General features: G+C 35.7%; 1 protein-coding gene across 4 annotated transcripts in view; it reads right to left on the reverse strand.

The window, feature by feature from the left end:
* Window positions 1–46: 46 nt before the first annotated feature.
* The window catches only part of LOC117792899 (tyrosine-protein phosphatase 99A), a 31,730-nt gene continuing 14,748 nt past the window's right edge, over window positions 47–17,028 (reverse strand). The window contains exons 4-12 of one of the 4 annotated variants that reach the window (XM_034633209.1): window positions 15,812–15,928; window positions 14,545–14,684; window positions 6,705–6,994; window positions 6,301–6,641; window positions 6,076–6,242; window positions 5,459–6,014; window positions 4,099–4,367; window positions 3,763–4,037; window positions 47–3,393 (exon numbers count right to left, since the gene is read on the reverse strand). In XM_034633209.1, coding sequence (XP_034489100.1) covers window positions 2,852–3,393; window positions 3,763–4,037; window positions 4,099–4,367; window positions 5,459–6,014; window positions 6,076–6,242; window positions 6,301–6,641; window positions 6,705–6,994; window positions 14,545–14,684; window positions 15,812–15,928 — 2,697 coding nt within the window. In that variant the 3' untranslated portion in view covers window positions 47–2,851. Of the gene's footprint in view, window positions 4,038–4,098; window positions 4,368–5,458; window positions 6,015–6,075; window positions 6,243–6,300; window positions 6,642–6,704; window positions 6,995–9,761; window positions 10,196–14,544; window positions 14,685–15,811; window positions 15,929–17,028 lie in introns of those variants that run through there. The other 3 variants (XM_034633208.1, XM_034633210.1, XM_034633211.1) reach the window with 3 other exon arrangements.

Below are 17,028 nucleotides of genomic sequence, written 5' to 3' on the forward strand. Positions count from 1 at the left end.
TTCGACTTGCCGATGCTCTACTTTGCTCTGCTTGATTTTTATTTTGCTGCTACTCTGTAATTCCCTTTAAAAACTATGGGCTGCTCTTTTGTATCCATTTGCATATCGCTTAGCTCTAAAATCGTCGGTTATGCTTACTTAAGTTTTCGCTACATTCAGCTTTCTTACTAATCGGTTGTATTTTTTTTTTGTTTTGTAGGGTTTTCTGTTTTGTTTGAGTTTTATACGCTTAAGTTTGACATTCATCACATTTATAAATTGCATAACACCGTCAATTAGATAATATTTATATTAATTATATATGATTTGTGAAGGTAGTTAGTCTTGGAAAGGTTTCCTTGCTCGAGAAGTGTGTGCAGTGTTTTTCTGTTTTGTTTTGTATAGTTTCGGATCTTGTATTCTTCACATTTTCTGGGATATTACTCGCCAGATTCGTCAAGGTTTATTTGGCTGTCATTTACAAATATTCTCATTCATTCAATTCAATTTATAGTATTACATACAATTATGTATATCTAAAAGCTACTCTGTTTGTTTTGTATTAGTTAAAATGCTTTAGTTATCGTTTAGTTGAAATAATATGGTTTTTATATTACAGATGAAGCATTCTAGTTTGCCTTTAGTATGAGAATTTACAAGCCTTTGGGATATAAATACATACACATAAATTGTTTCTTAATCACTTAACTGTAAAAGGGTCTCTTTTTAATAAACATAATTTTAAAATTGGTCGTTAGGTTCAAATGTTCATTTTCATTTATGTGGTTTTTTAATTCAATATGGAAACGCAGCATGAATCAATATATACCTGTAAGTTCATTTTGACAAAATTAAAAAATATATTTGCGTTCACTGATATCTTCGGTATTTCCAGATCTAAAGCAAATTTCAATGGATTTTTAGCTGGTTAACAGACATGAACTTTTGGTATACCTTGTAGCATTAAATGAAAACCAATCTGGCTGACGTGGGCAAATCAATAAGCATTAAAGGTCAAATGCAATTATACATTATAATCATAATCAGTATACCTGCTTAAGATAATGTTTACAAAAAACCAGTCTTTAAAACATTTTTATCAGTAAATACATATGTATATTTACTTACAAATGTGTAAATCGATTACTTTCTAGTTGCTTAAATGTCGAGTCGATGGAACAGGGCGCAAAACTGACTCAAGCATTAATGTGGGGTATTGTACAGCTGTTTAGAACCCAACTAATCGTAATAATAACACCCTGCTCTTATGCAATTAATACTATTTACTTATAGGGCTACCATGAAAACTTGTACATGCGTAATCCATTGATTCATCGTACTTAGAAATATATATTTATATAATTTGTTATTTAAATATATATCTATATATGAGCCATGGCAATTCAAAAGTGCAAAACTAAGACAAAACAAAAGTTCGATATCATATTTGTCTGTACAAGATTGGGAAATGGGACACGGAGTATTACTTCGCATTGTAATACATATTATATCTTAAGAAGCTGGGTATGTTTGTATTTTAAATCTCGTTTCCCATTTCTGGAGCCGTTAAGAAATGCACTTCTTATTTGATTTTTTATGCTTTTCCATATTCCACAAGTGAGAAAAACAATTTTTTAATATTTACCAATTTTTATCTTTCGAGTTTTTCACATGAATTTATATTTTAGTAATACTTTGCTTGCGATCTGTTTTACAAATAATAAGTTCTTAAATACTAGACGCTAAGCAATTTTATCATATAATATATTTTTATTTTTACAATATTTATAGTATTAAGAGCCGGTTCAGAACAATCCAGTCCAGTATTTGGGCCCGTCTTAAACATTAATTATTTTTCTGATTCTTTCATGCATTTTTACGGTCTTTATTTTAAATATATTTACAATTGTGATGCGTCGGTGTTTTGTGATTAGTTCAATTGTTTTAGGATTTACAGTGATGTGCTCATTAAGTGCTTGGTTTAATTTTAATTTGAAAAATATTTTGTGTACGTGCCTGGGAAAATACATATTTGACATTATTCGTATTCGTTAACTCTTGAATATGTGTATGTTTTATGTTCACTTTTTCGTCTATTAAATTCGCATAATTTTCGCTAAGTTATTAAATTTGTTTTTTTTTTTGTATAATTCAATTGCATCAAGTTTAACAATTAATTGATAAAAGTGTGAGCAGAAAACAGTATCAATAACAGATTCTAGGACGGACATTGAATGAATTTAATTTTGCAAACGATAAAACAATTAATGCTCATTGGTTAACTGGCATTTAAGACCTGATTTCAACTAAATATTAGAGCATGGCACAAATAGACAACATTTAAGTGTAAATGTAACGAATATTAACAAAATATGGGATTTAAGTATTATTACTTTTTATTATTATTTATATTATTCTCGTATGTGGGGAACTATCCATTCACTTTGTGCGTTAAGCTACATTAGCGTAACTTTTATCGATATTATGTAATATAATTCTGTGCCTTGTTTCTATGTTTCTAGTTGTTTATTTGTTGACTATTTGTTAGTTGTGACTAATTACTTTAAACATATGAATAATGATTAAATGTATTCCGCATTGAAATACCATTGTGGTAAATGGGAAGGGTGGAGGAGGGTCTATTAAATAAAAGCAATTATATCAATAAATAAATCATAAATAATAGTTGAAGGATATTGCGCTAAACGCTTAGTTCACTCGCTTAAATACATTGAAGTGTATACATAATTATATTTAATTACTGTGTATTATATTTACTTTTATATTAAGACGTATCATATCTTAGCATATACATATATATAAAATTATTCATATCATTATATTATAAAATTGTTTTTGTTTTTTAGTTAATTTAGGCTACAATATCTAGGTTTTGAGCATCTGTGACTGCTGCATGAAGTTGTTGTTGTTGTTGTTGCAGATTATTGTTGTTTTTGTTGTTGTTAATGTTGTTCGGTTGAATCATTGTGTTCATTGGATTGAGCAATTCATCAACATTTGTGGGCAGCAGGCAGTTGGCATTATCCGATTGTTGTTGTAGTTGTTGTTGTTGTTGATGAGTATTATATTGTTGTTGCAATTGGGTTTGTTGTTGCATCAGCGCCAGCATTTGTTGTTGTTGGTGTTGGGCCAAGTTTAAATCATCAGAGGCAGCAACAATCATCGGAGCATCAGCGACCAAGTTAGCAGCATTATTAGTAACAGTGGTAAGATTAGCATTAGTATGGGTTAGATCATTTGTAGGTGTTATTGTTGTTGTTGTTGTTGCAGTTGGTGTTGTTACTGAAGGTGGTGTAGTTGGTGTTGTTGATGTTATATTGTTTAGGACTGTTTTTGTATGGTGGTCGGAGCTGTTTGACGTTGATGATGTGTGTGTGATGGATGATGGAGCAACTGTGGGAGGTAACAATGATGAGATGGGTAATAAGGAGGAATTAGTATTGGTTGTTGTTGTTGTTGCTGGTATTGCTGTAGCTGTTTCTGTTTCTGTTCCTAATTCTGTATTCGTATCTGTATTTGTATCTGTATCTGTATCTGTTTTTGTTATGGCTCCTACTTCTGTTTGATGACTATTATGACTAATGAGATTTTGTTGTGTTTGCTGTTGCTGTTGCAGATGTTGTTGTTGTTGTTGTTGTTGTAGCTGTTGTTGCTGTGTTTCATGTTGCATTTGCAGCTGCAGCAAATGTTGTTGCTGCTGTGCTAGCAACAGCTGTTGCTGCTGTTGTTGCAGCTGCTGTTGTTGTAGGTGTGGAACATTACCGTTGCTGCAGATTTTGCTATAGAGATCCGGCGTTGCCGTTGTCACATCCTCGAATTCAGTGCGCAGCGCTGTGCGCTTCAATAAATTCAGATTGCCAGGCAAATAGGACAGAATGTTGTAGATGAGACGTATGTCCTCGCTGGAGGTCCAAACACCAGGACGTTTATTGTGATACAACTTGGCATACTGATACACATTCGCCGTGTTGCAGTATTCCATCTCAATGGCCAGCGATGAGATGGCACAGAAGGTGCACGCCTGTGCTCCGCCATATCTGTAAAGGAATTTCAATAAGTATAACAGTTGTGGAACACTCTGGCAACACCTCAACTCACCTGTCGACAATGACAATGGGTCCATTGCGGTAATCATTCGAGCGCTCGTGCACATCGACAATAAAGTCATAGATGCTGTTCGGATTGGACATCTCTGGCCAGCTGGGGCAGTGCAGCATCTTCACACTCAGCTCGTAGTCGTCCTGTATGGACTGAATAACGAAATCGCGACTCACATAGTCGCTTTTGTTCGTCTTGTTCAGGAATTTGACGCGATAATAATCGCTTTCGATGGGCGTGGCCTCGTCCGGCCAGAACTGTGCAAAGTTCTGCAAAGAAAATATTTGTAGCATTTTTTGATAAATCAGGGAACGTAACAGTTTTAATTTTTGAAATAAAATTTATGAAATAACAATTATTTGGTGAATTTTATAAAAAAGTTGAAGAATAACCAGGGAATAACACTGGAACTGAAACCGTAACCGAAAGAAAATTCAGGTACGGTTGTGGTAAAGTGCTAGGTCAAAGATTTGCCCAACTTCAAACTGTCATAACTTGATCAAAACTGAATAGATTTTCAAACGGAATGTCATTTTTATTATGATTTGGCCTCTGAATTCATTCTGCATTTAAATTTTGTTAACTTAGAAAATTTAATTAATTTCGTCCAAGATTCGATTTTAATGCTAAGGGTCCCCCCTTTGAAATTTTGAAAATTCAAAATTTTAAATCACAAGTTTTCACTTTTAATCAACTCCTTATATCGTTATTAGTATAAAGCAACACTTTAAACTTGATTTTGGGACCTTTCATTTTTTTGTAAAAAATCATGTGAAATTGAACAAAAATTTGGACTTGTAAAGTGCCTAAATCCGCAGTCTGACCAACTTCAAACTGTCATAACTTGAACAAAACTGAACCGATTTTCAAGCGGAATGTCATTTTGATCATGATTTGGCATCTAAATACATTCTGCATTCAAATATTTTTAAATTCGTTAAAAATTATTTTTGCCCTAGGTCTGTTTATTCTGATGTCATATTTATAATAGAACGACATCTTAAAATTTTAGTTATTCGAGACGTATTGGAAGCGAAACTGCAACTTATATTTGTTTCGGTTTGATTCCCTAAAAATAACTATTTAGCTATTTTATATTTAAATTAAAGTTTCGTACTTCCAAAATCCAAAAATATTTACAATGTGTGACTCAATATTTCATATGATACATTAGACGACCTTGAAGGACGTATATTAAGGATGTTTAAGGTATTAATATTTACACTGGATTTCCATTCTTCAATTTTTATAATAGAAATTGACAAATAATTTTTATTTTTAATCTTTTTAATAAAAATTTAAATTAATAATCTTTTTTTTAATTCCCTGTGATAAATACTATAGATTCAGCTGCACTTACAATGTCATCCAGCGATGAGAGCAACACGATGGTTTGGGCATTGTGATCCCAGACCATTTGCCAGAAATCCTTTATCGTATGCGTCATGGGATGCTGAGTGACAATAAAGTCGCGTAGTCGCCGGAAACCATGCAGCCAGGAGGCGTTAATATAATCACTGCCATCCTCTCCAGGCTTGGGTGTCAGGTGAACACGACTGCCCTCGATGGGAAAGATGGCGCCACGATTCTTGATGGAGTTGACCTGTTTCATGGCCGAGGCGATGTGTATGTCCTTTGTCTGGAATTGTATGATGTTCTTGTACTGCTGCTCCAAGTAGGGAGTGCAGTTCTTTAGCTCCTCAATTTGCTCGGTTGTCAGATTCGTTTCGCCGGAGGCAATGCCCTCCACCAGAGCGTCATGCAGGAAGATGTACTGCTCCTCCGTCTGGACAAGGAAGTTGCGCTGTGCGCGAATGTGTCGCAGAAATCCAAAGACATTGACTATCGACTTTTGCTGAATCTGCTTCAGCATGGCGTCCAGGACAATGTAGGTGCCAGTGCGTCCAACGCCAGCACTGCAAGGACAAGGGATTAGCTTAGACTGATCCTGTCTCATTTTCCGGACCGGACACTCACCTGCAATGGACAACGATGGGACCAGCCTCGGCGGGATTGGCGGCAGAGGATTTCTTGATGAAATTCAGCACTGGTAATGGATGATCCGGTGTGCCATGATCTGGCCAGTTGGTGTAGTGATATTGATACACAAGTTTCTCCATATTGCACTGCTTCTTCTTCTTCAACTGCAAGCGAGAATTTATTCAATTAATAAACGAAAGTAATGCAAAGAAAGCTACTTACTTTCAGATGCTTAATCTGCAGAGTTCGCACCGTGTAGGTGGACATGACCTCCTCCTCGACCAGTTTGACCTGGATCACACCATAGGTTTCCACGCCATCCTTGGGCCAGTACATGTCGCACTTGCGCCTGCCACGCTCAACCAGATTGGTGATCATCACAATGATGGCCACACGCTGCTCCCAGATCATGCGCCAGAAGCAATCGAAGGTATCAGGCAACGGTCCTTGGGTGCCGATGAACGCATGCGACTTCTGATAGCCATCGATGAAGTTGGCATTGATATAGTCCAGGTTCTTCTTTTGCCCAGGAGTCGGATGCAAATGCACGCGACTGTGATCGTCTGTGGATGCAGCAAAAAGCGTAATCAAGAAGAGATAACTGGAATGCTTATATGCCAACTTACAGGCTGTAATGTTAAGGTAGCGATTCTTGCGCTTGTTCTCCGGATGCTGTGAGTGCTCGCAGGCCAAGTCATCGGTGATGCATTCATTCTGAATGGCCTCGTACTCTCGACTGAATCCGATGTCTCCATCGGCGTGCAGGGAAGCCACATGCTTGGCAAACTCATTTACGGGCACAGCAGCTCGAATCTCATCTCCAATCTTCACGGGCACCTCCCAGTCCACCTGAGGCGCATTGGGATGATGCGGAGGATCGTCCAGGTAGTAATAAGCGGCATGGAAGCACTTTCTGCTGAAATTAGCCAAGTCACAAAGTTCATGTGTTAATCAATTTGAAATTATAAATTAGAAATGTTAATAACAACAAATCATTGATTCTGAGAAATGTTCTATATTTATTATAGAAAAATTTACATATTTATTTTATACCCGTTACTAAATAAATAAGTAGAAGGGTATATTGTATTCGTTGGAATGTATGCAACAGTGAGAAGAAGGCATCTCAGATCCTATAGTGTAAGTATATTCTTAGATAGCAAATTTGGCAAACAGACAAAGCCACCACAGCCACTGTTTTTGAGATCATTCAATTTTTATGGTAATTAACGTTATCTATTAATATTATCTATAACATCACTTAACCGCAGCAAGATCGGACAAGTAGAACGGGAGTAATAGCTAACCAAAGTTATTAATAAAGTTATTATTTCAATACAATCACCTAAAAGTATGCAGTAGTTTTTATAAAGTAATTTTATATATATTGAAATAAGTAACGGGTATCCTATGGTTGGTATCTGGACTGTAACCTTTCCCCACTTGTTTTATTTGCAAAAAATAGTTACATAAAGCCTATGAAATTCATTATTGATACTTTTAATTTGTCCCAGTTAAATATAGTAAAGCAAAATAAAATGAAAATATTAATTAAAACAAAAGAATTACTTGAAATCTTCAATATCTATGTTCTAGAATCTATAGTGAAAGTTTCTTTTCAGACATGTATTTGCCATCAAAAGCTCATTAATAATAAGAAAACATTTTGTATTCCAACAAAGGACTTCAATGCCGGCAATGAATACAAGGACTCAAGTTTTATTTGCTGCCATGGACAACAACACAAAAAGATGTTTATACATTTGAGAATTAATAGAAATTGTGTGAAATAACAGAAATTATGAAATAGCAGGTGTCAGGTAAGCTTAATGTAGAAGCAGAAGGAAAATGAGAGGAAGAGGGAGGAGGAGGAGGGAAGGGGAGGGGAGGGGTAAAAGGAGCCAGCATTCAATGTGCAACGTGCTTTTAAGAAATTCAAAATGCATAAATAATAAGCTGTCAGATGATGAAAAGGAGCAGGAGAAACACAGGGAGCAGAGTTGGGAGAAATGGAGAAATGGAGAAGGGGCAGCAGAAAGAGAAAGTAGACAGCTGGTTGACCATTGAAGGACCAGACATAAGAACGTGCTAGGTGGTCAGCATTAATGGTATTTAATAGCATTCAGGCATAAACAGGAAACGGAAATGGGAAAGGGAAATTATTGTAAGCCATGTTAAAAGTAAATGGAACTTTTGCCATACTTGAACTTTGCACAAATATTCGTGCATAACTGCACAACAAATGAGTGACAACGTTGGTGAAGAATGCCTTTAAGAGCCACCTGGGTATCCAAACAATTTGAATGGCAGCTGCTGCAGTTGCTGCTTACAAATTGAGGTTAAGTTTCGTAATTGGCTTAAGCGATTACAAGGAGCAGAAAACTTTCGCGCCAAGTTTCATTCAGCAGGCTCATTCACAGCGGGAGTGAGAGAGAAAGAAAGAGAGTGAGATTGAGAGCTTTACGAGTTATACAAAAACTAGAACTTAACAAGAACTTTGCTTAAAGTTTTCAACTCGTTTCAAAGCTCGAAATGACGATTGTGGTTCGTTGCATTTGATGAAAGTTGCAGGCAAGCTAATCAGAATTTTGCGAGCCTCTTTTGTTTCTGCTTATGGTGCAAAGTGCTTCTGATTAGCCTATTATCTGTCTCTCTCTCTCACTCTCTAAGCTGATAAGATTATCCAAGTCTATAGAAAACTTCATTATCTTAGACTTGCCAATGTTCTTTGTTTGCATATCAAGTATTTTTTATATAAACAACGCTGGATTTATAACCAATTGATTTTCTGTTTAAATAAATTGCAAATGGAATGTTTTCTTTAGAATTGATCCAAAAGCATCTGTCAGCTGAGTTTGCTTATCAATGCAACAACAACAGCAATAATGTTAAATAACAACAACAACAAGAACTTTATTTAAATGTCTTTGGGTTATTTCCTATGCATAGTTATCGCTCACACATATTCCCATTAATATTTACATATATTTCTAAATGTATGAGTGTTGTTATTCAATTCCTTTTTTTTTTTTGTTATTGTTTATGGGCTGCTATTACGCACCAAATATTTATTGTAGCAAAATACATTTATTATAAACTTGCTCACGTTGTTTGTAAATCATAGAGCTAGACATTTACGACCCTATAAACTGACTGACTGAGTATATACTATTTATTTAAATGACTTTTTCAAGTTTTGTAATCATAAAAAAAAAACTAATGAATGAATGATAAATGTTTCTTAATAACTACTTAACTATACAAGTTTCTACTTATGTAAAATATATTGTTATATCAGAGCTGCTTAAAGTTAGAGAGTATCTGCGAGGCGACGACTTTGTGATATTCTTTTTGCTTCTGTTTTCTTTGTCAACTTCCGTTTTGTTTATTTATTTCTTATGCTTTTGGCAGCAGTTTTACTTAAGTGTGGTTGTTGTTGTTGTTGTGCTCATTTGCTATGCATGCTGTTGTTGTTGATTGTTTTTATTTTGACATAAAGTTGATCCGAAGATTCTGTCTACGTCTCTCTCCCTCTCTCTCTCTCACTCTTTTGAACTGCCCGCTAACACGTGAGCGGCGACCTAAATGGCCTACATTTTGCCGGTGGCCCACTTGACCAATTGGCCACTTGGTGGCAGCTGCGACGGCGACGGCGACGTCGACTGTGAGTACTTGAAACTTACGTAAACCAATTTCCACGTTGCGATTTGCGGCGTACAATTTGTGGCGTCGCTGCCGACGCTGACGGCGACGACACTGAGCTGCTGCGTCGCTTTTCCCCTCCAGCTGACATGCTGCCTAAGCTTTTAACGATGATCTCGGCGTTGAGATGCGCGTAGCAAGGGACGAAGGCGGCAGGCGGGAACACAGCTTTGTTCACTACAAGTCAAATTGCATTGCAATTGTTGTTGTTGTTGCTACTTGCACACTTTTATTTACACAAATTACGTCATATTGACAATTGCAGGCGCGTTCGATTCACAGGCAACAGCAGCAGAGGCAGCCGCTCTGTCGCCAAGCACTTGCAAAATTGTATAGTACGCAATTGACGCACTAATACACACGCACACACTCACACACTTACACAAACAACACGCACACACACACGCAGTCTTTTATGTTTTGGCACAGCAACCAAATTGAGCTGTGAGAATATAAAATTAAACAACAACACCTGCTTATCGTGATTTGTTATTTTTGATAAGCAATATTCGTTCTCTTTTCTCCATTTAGTTGGCGCATTAAATTTAAGTTTGCTCTCTCACGCTCTTTGCACGCCCTTCGCTCACTTGTTGATCACGAGTCGATTATCAAAACGAAACTGAAAATCCAATTGGAATCAAATGCTGCGCTCGGCTCGCCATGTTATTTACACACTGTTAATGCTAATGTTAAGCTCAACATGAGCATGTTAAGTGCTCGCTCTCTTGATCTGTAAGAGAGTGAGTGAGCTTTTTGCGGCTGTCATATTAATCAGCTGTATGCTAGATAACACAAGTGCTCAACAGCTATCTAGCTTGCCATCTCGCTCTTGCTTTGTTGCGCTAGCCTTGATTCAATTTGTGCGCTACTAAGAAGAAAACCTTTTTCTTATTGGAAACGCAAGGAAGAACTTTCAATAGAGTCAACTTATTACAGCAGACAGATTAATCGCCTAATTGGCAGAAAGTATAACAATTGCACAGGCAACGTAAAAGTTTTCCACAGCTGTTGATAAAACAAGAAAGAGTAGAGTAGAGTACTATGCAAAATAAAGAAAAGTGAGAGCATGTCGATGATGCTACAGATATTTAAGTTAAAGTTGGCAAAGTTTCATAGCTGCCAGCAACAAAAGAAACTGATGAAGTGAAATCTTATACATACATTATTTGTATGCATACATATACGTACATATATTTTTCAGGTTCACTTAACGGCAGCCTTCAAATAATTTTTTTTTTTTTTTTTTTGTTAACTTGCTGCTGCTGCCAAGGAAAGGTCTTACACATTTTGACCCACACGTGCTTCTAATATTTCTACCGCTGCCAGGGAAACGGGCAACAATGGCACGTTGGCCAAAGTTGCGCATACGAAGCCAAAACAATTTCTTGCCAGCATTGTTGTTGTTGTTTTTATTTTTATTTTTGGGTAAAGGCAAAAGTTGGCAGCCAAATTTTCTGACACAACAAACCTGCACCTCATCTCCCCCCCCGCAACCAACACACGCACACACACGTAAGGTAGACAAACAAAACCATTGCCGCGAAAAAATGTTGCCAAACTGCATAAAATTTTAAACTACTAACATACGAATACGAATTCGAGTACGAGTTCTCATAAGCACAGCGTGCGACAAAGACAGATATATATAGAGATAGATAAAGAGAGATAGACATACAATATCTGTTCATGTGTTAGCAAGATACAAAGTTTTTCCACTTTTGTTTTTTTCTTTTTTCACTTGGCGTCAAAATGTAAATAAAAATTGTTGTTATCGTTGACATATTTTTTGTAAGTATTGTAACAGGCAAATTGTTCCAATATAAATTCTTTGAGTATTTTCTGTGACATCAGCATAAAAGTTTCAGCAGCACAAATTGGGGTCCTTGTAGGACGAACTTAACTATCGAACCAAAAGTGAAGGAATTTCCCACAAGCAATTGAGTTTGAGCTATACATAAATATATACATAGTATATATTTTGAGGCATATTTTATAGGTTTGAGTATGATGAAAAATGTAATATAATCATTTTCAATTTAATGGTTTTTTTCTTTGAGTCAATGTAAATTTCCAGCATTATTATTTAACAAAATTGCTTATTTAGGCAGCTCAAAAACTGAACCCTTTCATTCTCATTTAGCAAGATCTTTTATTTGTTTGCATTCAAAAGGAAATTGTAGAAATTTATTTTGTTTGGTAAATATATAGAAATATACATTTTTTGTTCGACCAAAACTTTGGCATGTTGAGAAATGGTAAGCTTTTAAAAAGTACTTTCCCCTCTTATTTTTATTCCCCAATCCTCGCTGAGTGATGTCCCTTAACTTGCCGGCGTATTTGTAAAAAATAAATAAAATGGCATTAATTTGTTAGAAAATACGAGCTCTTGAATGGTGTGAGGGTGTGTGGAGGGAAATTGAAGAGAGAGCGGCAACTTTTATTTGACATATTCGCGGGAGCATGAAAAATGGCATAGGATAAAAAAAGCGTAAACAATTTTCATTGAAGTTTAAAAATGTTTCGCATTTTCTTTATGTTGTGCCACGATGCCGACTTGATCTGGATGTGGGTCTGTTACCCGGGGCCTTTATTTTCCTGGAGGTTGGGTAAGGGTAAGGCTTCGGCACTGGGTTAACCACTCTTACACATAATAAAGACTTTAAGTAACTTAAAACTGTTTGCTTGTCTTTCCCTTTTCTTTCTATTCCTTTACTTTACTTTCGTTCCATTTGACGTCCCTGTCGGGTTTATGTTTTTGTTGTGATTGGAATTTTAATTAACATTTCTAATGAATATGCTGTCATGCGGGTATGAGTACCTATACCCATTTCTTTCTAGTTCTGGCATGTCTAGATTTCAATTCTAATCTCTGAGTTTTTTGCCTTTTTGCTATTTACTCTCACTTTTAGGCAATTTTCATTTCAGTTTGCCTTTATTATCAAATGGAAAGTTCGATTGTTTACGCACGACTATATTTATTAATTTCTTCAGTGTTTACACTATTAAATTCACGTTGTAATCTCAAATTATCCGTTTTATGCTTCAAATTGTATATTGGTCAAAAGTTGAGATTTGAAATTTAAAATTTTGAATTTTTGAAACCACAAGACCTTCGACCAAAATGCAGAATGCAGAATGAAATAAGAGGCCAAATCATGATCAAAATGACATTCCGCTTGAAAATCGGTTAAGTTTTAGAAAAGTTATGAGAGATTAAAGATTTCGAAAAAATGTCAAGGGGTATGTATGGAAAATTGGATGATAGATGGCTTAGAATCGAAAATTTATCAAATTTTTTAGATGACAAAAATTTGAATACAGAATAAATAAAGAGGCCAAACAATGATCAAAATGACATTCCGCTTAAAAATCGGTTAAGTTTTAGAAAAGTTATGAGAGATAAAAGATTTCGAAAAAATGTCAAGGGGTATGTATGGATGTATGGAAAATTGGATGATAGATGGCTTAGAATCGAAAATTTATCAAATTTTTTAGATGACAAAAATTGAAATGCAGAATTAATTTTGAGGCTGAAATCATAAACAAACTGACATTCCGTTTGAAAATCGGTTAAATTTTGATGAAGTTATGAGAGATCAAAATTTTTGAAAAATGTCAAGGGGTATGTATGGAAAATTGGATGATATATGGCTTAGAATCGAAAAAAAAACCAAATTTTCTAGATGACGAAAATTGAAATGCAGAATTAATTTACAGGCCAAATCATGATCAAAATGACATTCCGCTTAAAAATCGGTTAAGTTTTAGCAAAGTTATGACAGTTCGAAGTTGCTCAAGCCTCTGATCTAGCAACTTTACAAGTCAAAATATTTCTACATTTTGACATGATTTTTTACAAAAAAATGAAAGCCCTCAGAATCAAGTTTAAAGTGTCGTTTTATACTAATTACGATATAAGGAGTTGATTAAAAGTAAAAACTTGAGATTTAAAATTTTGAATTTTAAAAATTTCAAAGGGGGGACCCTTACCATCAACATATATCCATGGCTATGATGGTCGAAAAATATTAAAATTTTCTAAATGCAAAAAATTTAAATGCAGTATGAATAAAGAGACCGAATCATGATCAAAATGGCATTCCGATTGAAAATCGGGCCAGTTTTTTTTCGAGTTATGACAGTTGGAAGTTTGTAAACTCTTTGACCTAGCAACTTTAAAACAACCATACCGGTAGAAGAGTTTCGGTTGTCTTCTTCTCATGCAGCACATGTGTGAAGTATTTCATGAGGTTGTTTTAATCCCTATCTAAGTGTTTGCAAATCGCCAGACTGATCAGCTGCACAGTTCATACAGTTTAAGACTCTTTCTGTGCCACATGTATGTACATTAATGATTGTATGTATGCAATAATATAAATATACGATTATGTATAAGTAAGTGCATATATATTTTTGTCGGTCTGAGGGAAATCAAATAGAGAATAACAACATTTTCATCGGCACACGCACAAAAATAGAAGGCAGAGTCGCATGCAGCATCGCCTGCTGTGCAACATTGGGTGCAGCATTAGTTTCTGTGGCATCTGCCCAGTTCTCAGTTTGATTTGTTGTTCTTGGCTATTTATATGGCGCCATGGGGATGTGGCGGGTGCAAGTTGAGAAGCACTAAGAGAACTGGGAACTTAGAACTAGTTGAGTTTTCTTTTTCTTATTTTATTATTTATTTATGGGTTAGCACGTGCTGGCTGCACTTGTTTCTTGAGGGGACGGGTGAATCGAATGTAGACAAGGATCGCCACTTACCTCCACAAGAAAAAGGCCATGACGATCAGCACGATGCCAAAGCAGCTGAAAATGATGCCCACCAACACGGCCAAGTTGTAGTCATTATGGGATTGACGCAACAGCGGTTGTATCTTCTCACAATTCGGATGCAATTGTATCTGAAAAGAGAAAGGCAAGGAGTTGAGAGAAGCCAAAGAGAAAGCAGCTAGCATGTAGCTGAAATTTATGAGATTTACAGTAACTACTTAAAAAGTAATGGTGTGTTTGTGTGTGTGGCGCCTTGGTGTATGCTACAGTTTTGTGTGCCCTTCACCTTTCACTTAATTTTCTTTTTCTCATATACGAGCATTTAACAAAGTAGATTTTCATATTTTTGCAAGCTTCTGCTGCTGTTGTCCAGAAATTAAATGTTATTTTGTTTGCATTGTTCTTGCATAAATTATATTTATTTCGAAAACATTTGTTCTGTTGTGTGTGTGTGTGTGTGTGTGTGTTGTGTGTGTGCGAGGAGCGACTAAGCGGAAGTCGCAACGGAAGTGTAGCATGTAAATGTGACCAAAAGGTGCAGCCACTTGAAATTCAAGCGAAAGCACAACAGCAGCAATGAATTATATGTGAATGCACAGCAAGGCATAAAATGTTTAAAAAACAACATGTACACACTGAAATGGCAGAGACTGCAAAAGTTATGAGGGCGTGACATTTTAGCAACCCCAACCCTTCACAACCATTCCCAACCATGGGCAACGAGGTCAACTAAATTGGTATATTTTGTCACGGTTTTGCAGCATATTTTATGCATGCGACAAAGTTTTAGTTGGCTTAAATGTGTGTATGTGTGTGTGTGTGATTGTGAGGGGTTAAATGTCATTAAGGATGTTGTTATGACAAGTTGAAAAGTCAATAAACGAACCCATGTGTATTGATAGGCGTGTCTGAATATTGTTGACAAAGTGCCATTAAATGCGCACAAAGCGAATATTACACATACGCCGCGAGGACCAACAAAAGTCAGAGCTAAAGGTAAACTCGTATTTTGTATACTTAGCTGAGATGCCAAGTCGAAAGACACAAGTAATCAGATCTGACACAATTTTGTAATATTACATGCAAGTTTATGACAAGCCAGAGCTATAAGACTGGCTTTAACACTGACATTGCATTTTTTCTACTACCTTCATGTTGGAAATCAAGTGTCAGTATTCAAATTGCTTGCCATGTGGCAGCCGAGTGTGTGTGTGTGTGTGTGTGGATGAGTATATTTCCTTCTTTATGTGATACTTACAATTCTGGGTTCCGAAAACTTGCCAACCACAATTTTCTTGGGATTTATAACACTGAATGTTGCCGCTGCCACCTTGACTTCATAGTAGGAATTTGTTGTCAGGTTTTGTAAAATCATCTGAAAAATTCAAGAGTAAAATCGCAAAAGTTTAAAGTTATATTCAAAATATGCTCACAATTCAGGAATCGTGTATTACAATAATTTACTGCGCTTATACGAATTGTATTACAATTGTACATATTTTTTTTAGCAGACTTTTGCGCAACAAATATTATTACATTTCGCATTTTTTTTGTATTTTTCTACAAAATATTTCAATTACAAAAATAGTGCTCACTGAAAACAATGAAAAATGCGCGACAAAACGCGGAACTCGGAACATCAGAGAGGATGAGCTCATATTACAACAGAAGAGAACTAACAAAAAACTATAGAATACCTTTCGTTGCTGCTCGTAGTACAAGGAAAAAAGTCAGAATACTGCATGCTATACTACTACGGGTATTATACAATTTTATTGTTACGATATTTTGTTGGCCAACTTGTTTTGCCAGAGTTTTATGTATTTTTTCTTGCCAAAAAAAAGATGAATAAAAGCTGCGGACAAAGCGGCGGCAATACACCAAAAACCGAAGCGTGGAAAAAAAGATACAAAACAAAGCAGCATAAATTTAATTTATTTGCACGGACAAACCATACAGGTGTGCCAGATGTCCTGTGTGTGTGAGTGTGTGTGCGTATTATTTTGGCCAAGAATTTATGTTGCACAAAGCCAAAGCAAAAGCAAAAGCAAAAGCTCATGTTCGTGGGGGCGTCTCTGCAGATAAACATTTGTAAAATATTTACATGAATTGAGCCACAGAACCACAAAGTTTTCAGTGGTTGTCTCTAGTAAGTCTACTTAAATGGATTTGTTAACCATATTTTCCATCTGCAGCAGATACTCCATTTAGTTTTGAATTAAGATAACAAAATTTGAGCTCTTCCTCATACTTTTTACTCTTATTCTCATTCTTTTTACTGTCAAAATTTGTGTGATTTTTATAGAGAATCCCTTAAATTAATTAAACAATAAATATGCGAAATTCCAAAAGGTAAACTCATTTTTAATTATTCATATTGAGTCATGTAATTTAGTATTCATAAGAGTTTATTATTAGTATTTATTTATTAGTAGTGTAACTTTTTGTCGTTACTGAAAATAGCGTAGAGTAATT

The sequence above is a fragment of the Drosophila innubila genome, assembly GCF_004354385.1.
Source record: "Drosophila innubila isolate TH190305 chromosome 3R unlocalized genomic scaffold, UK_Dinn_1.0 2_E_3R, whole genome shotgun sequence".
Taxonomy (NCBI): domain Eukaryota; kingdom Metazoa; phylum Arthropoda; class Insecta; order Diptera; family Drosophilidae; genus Drosophila; species Drosophila innubila.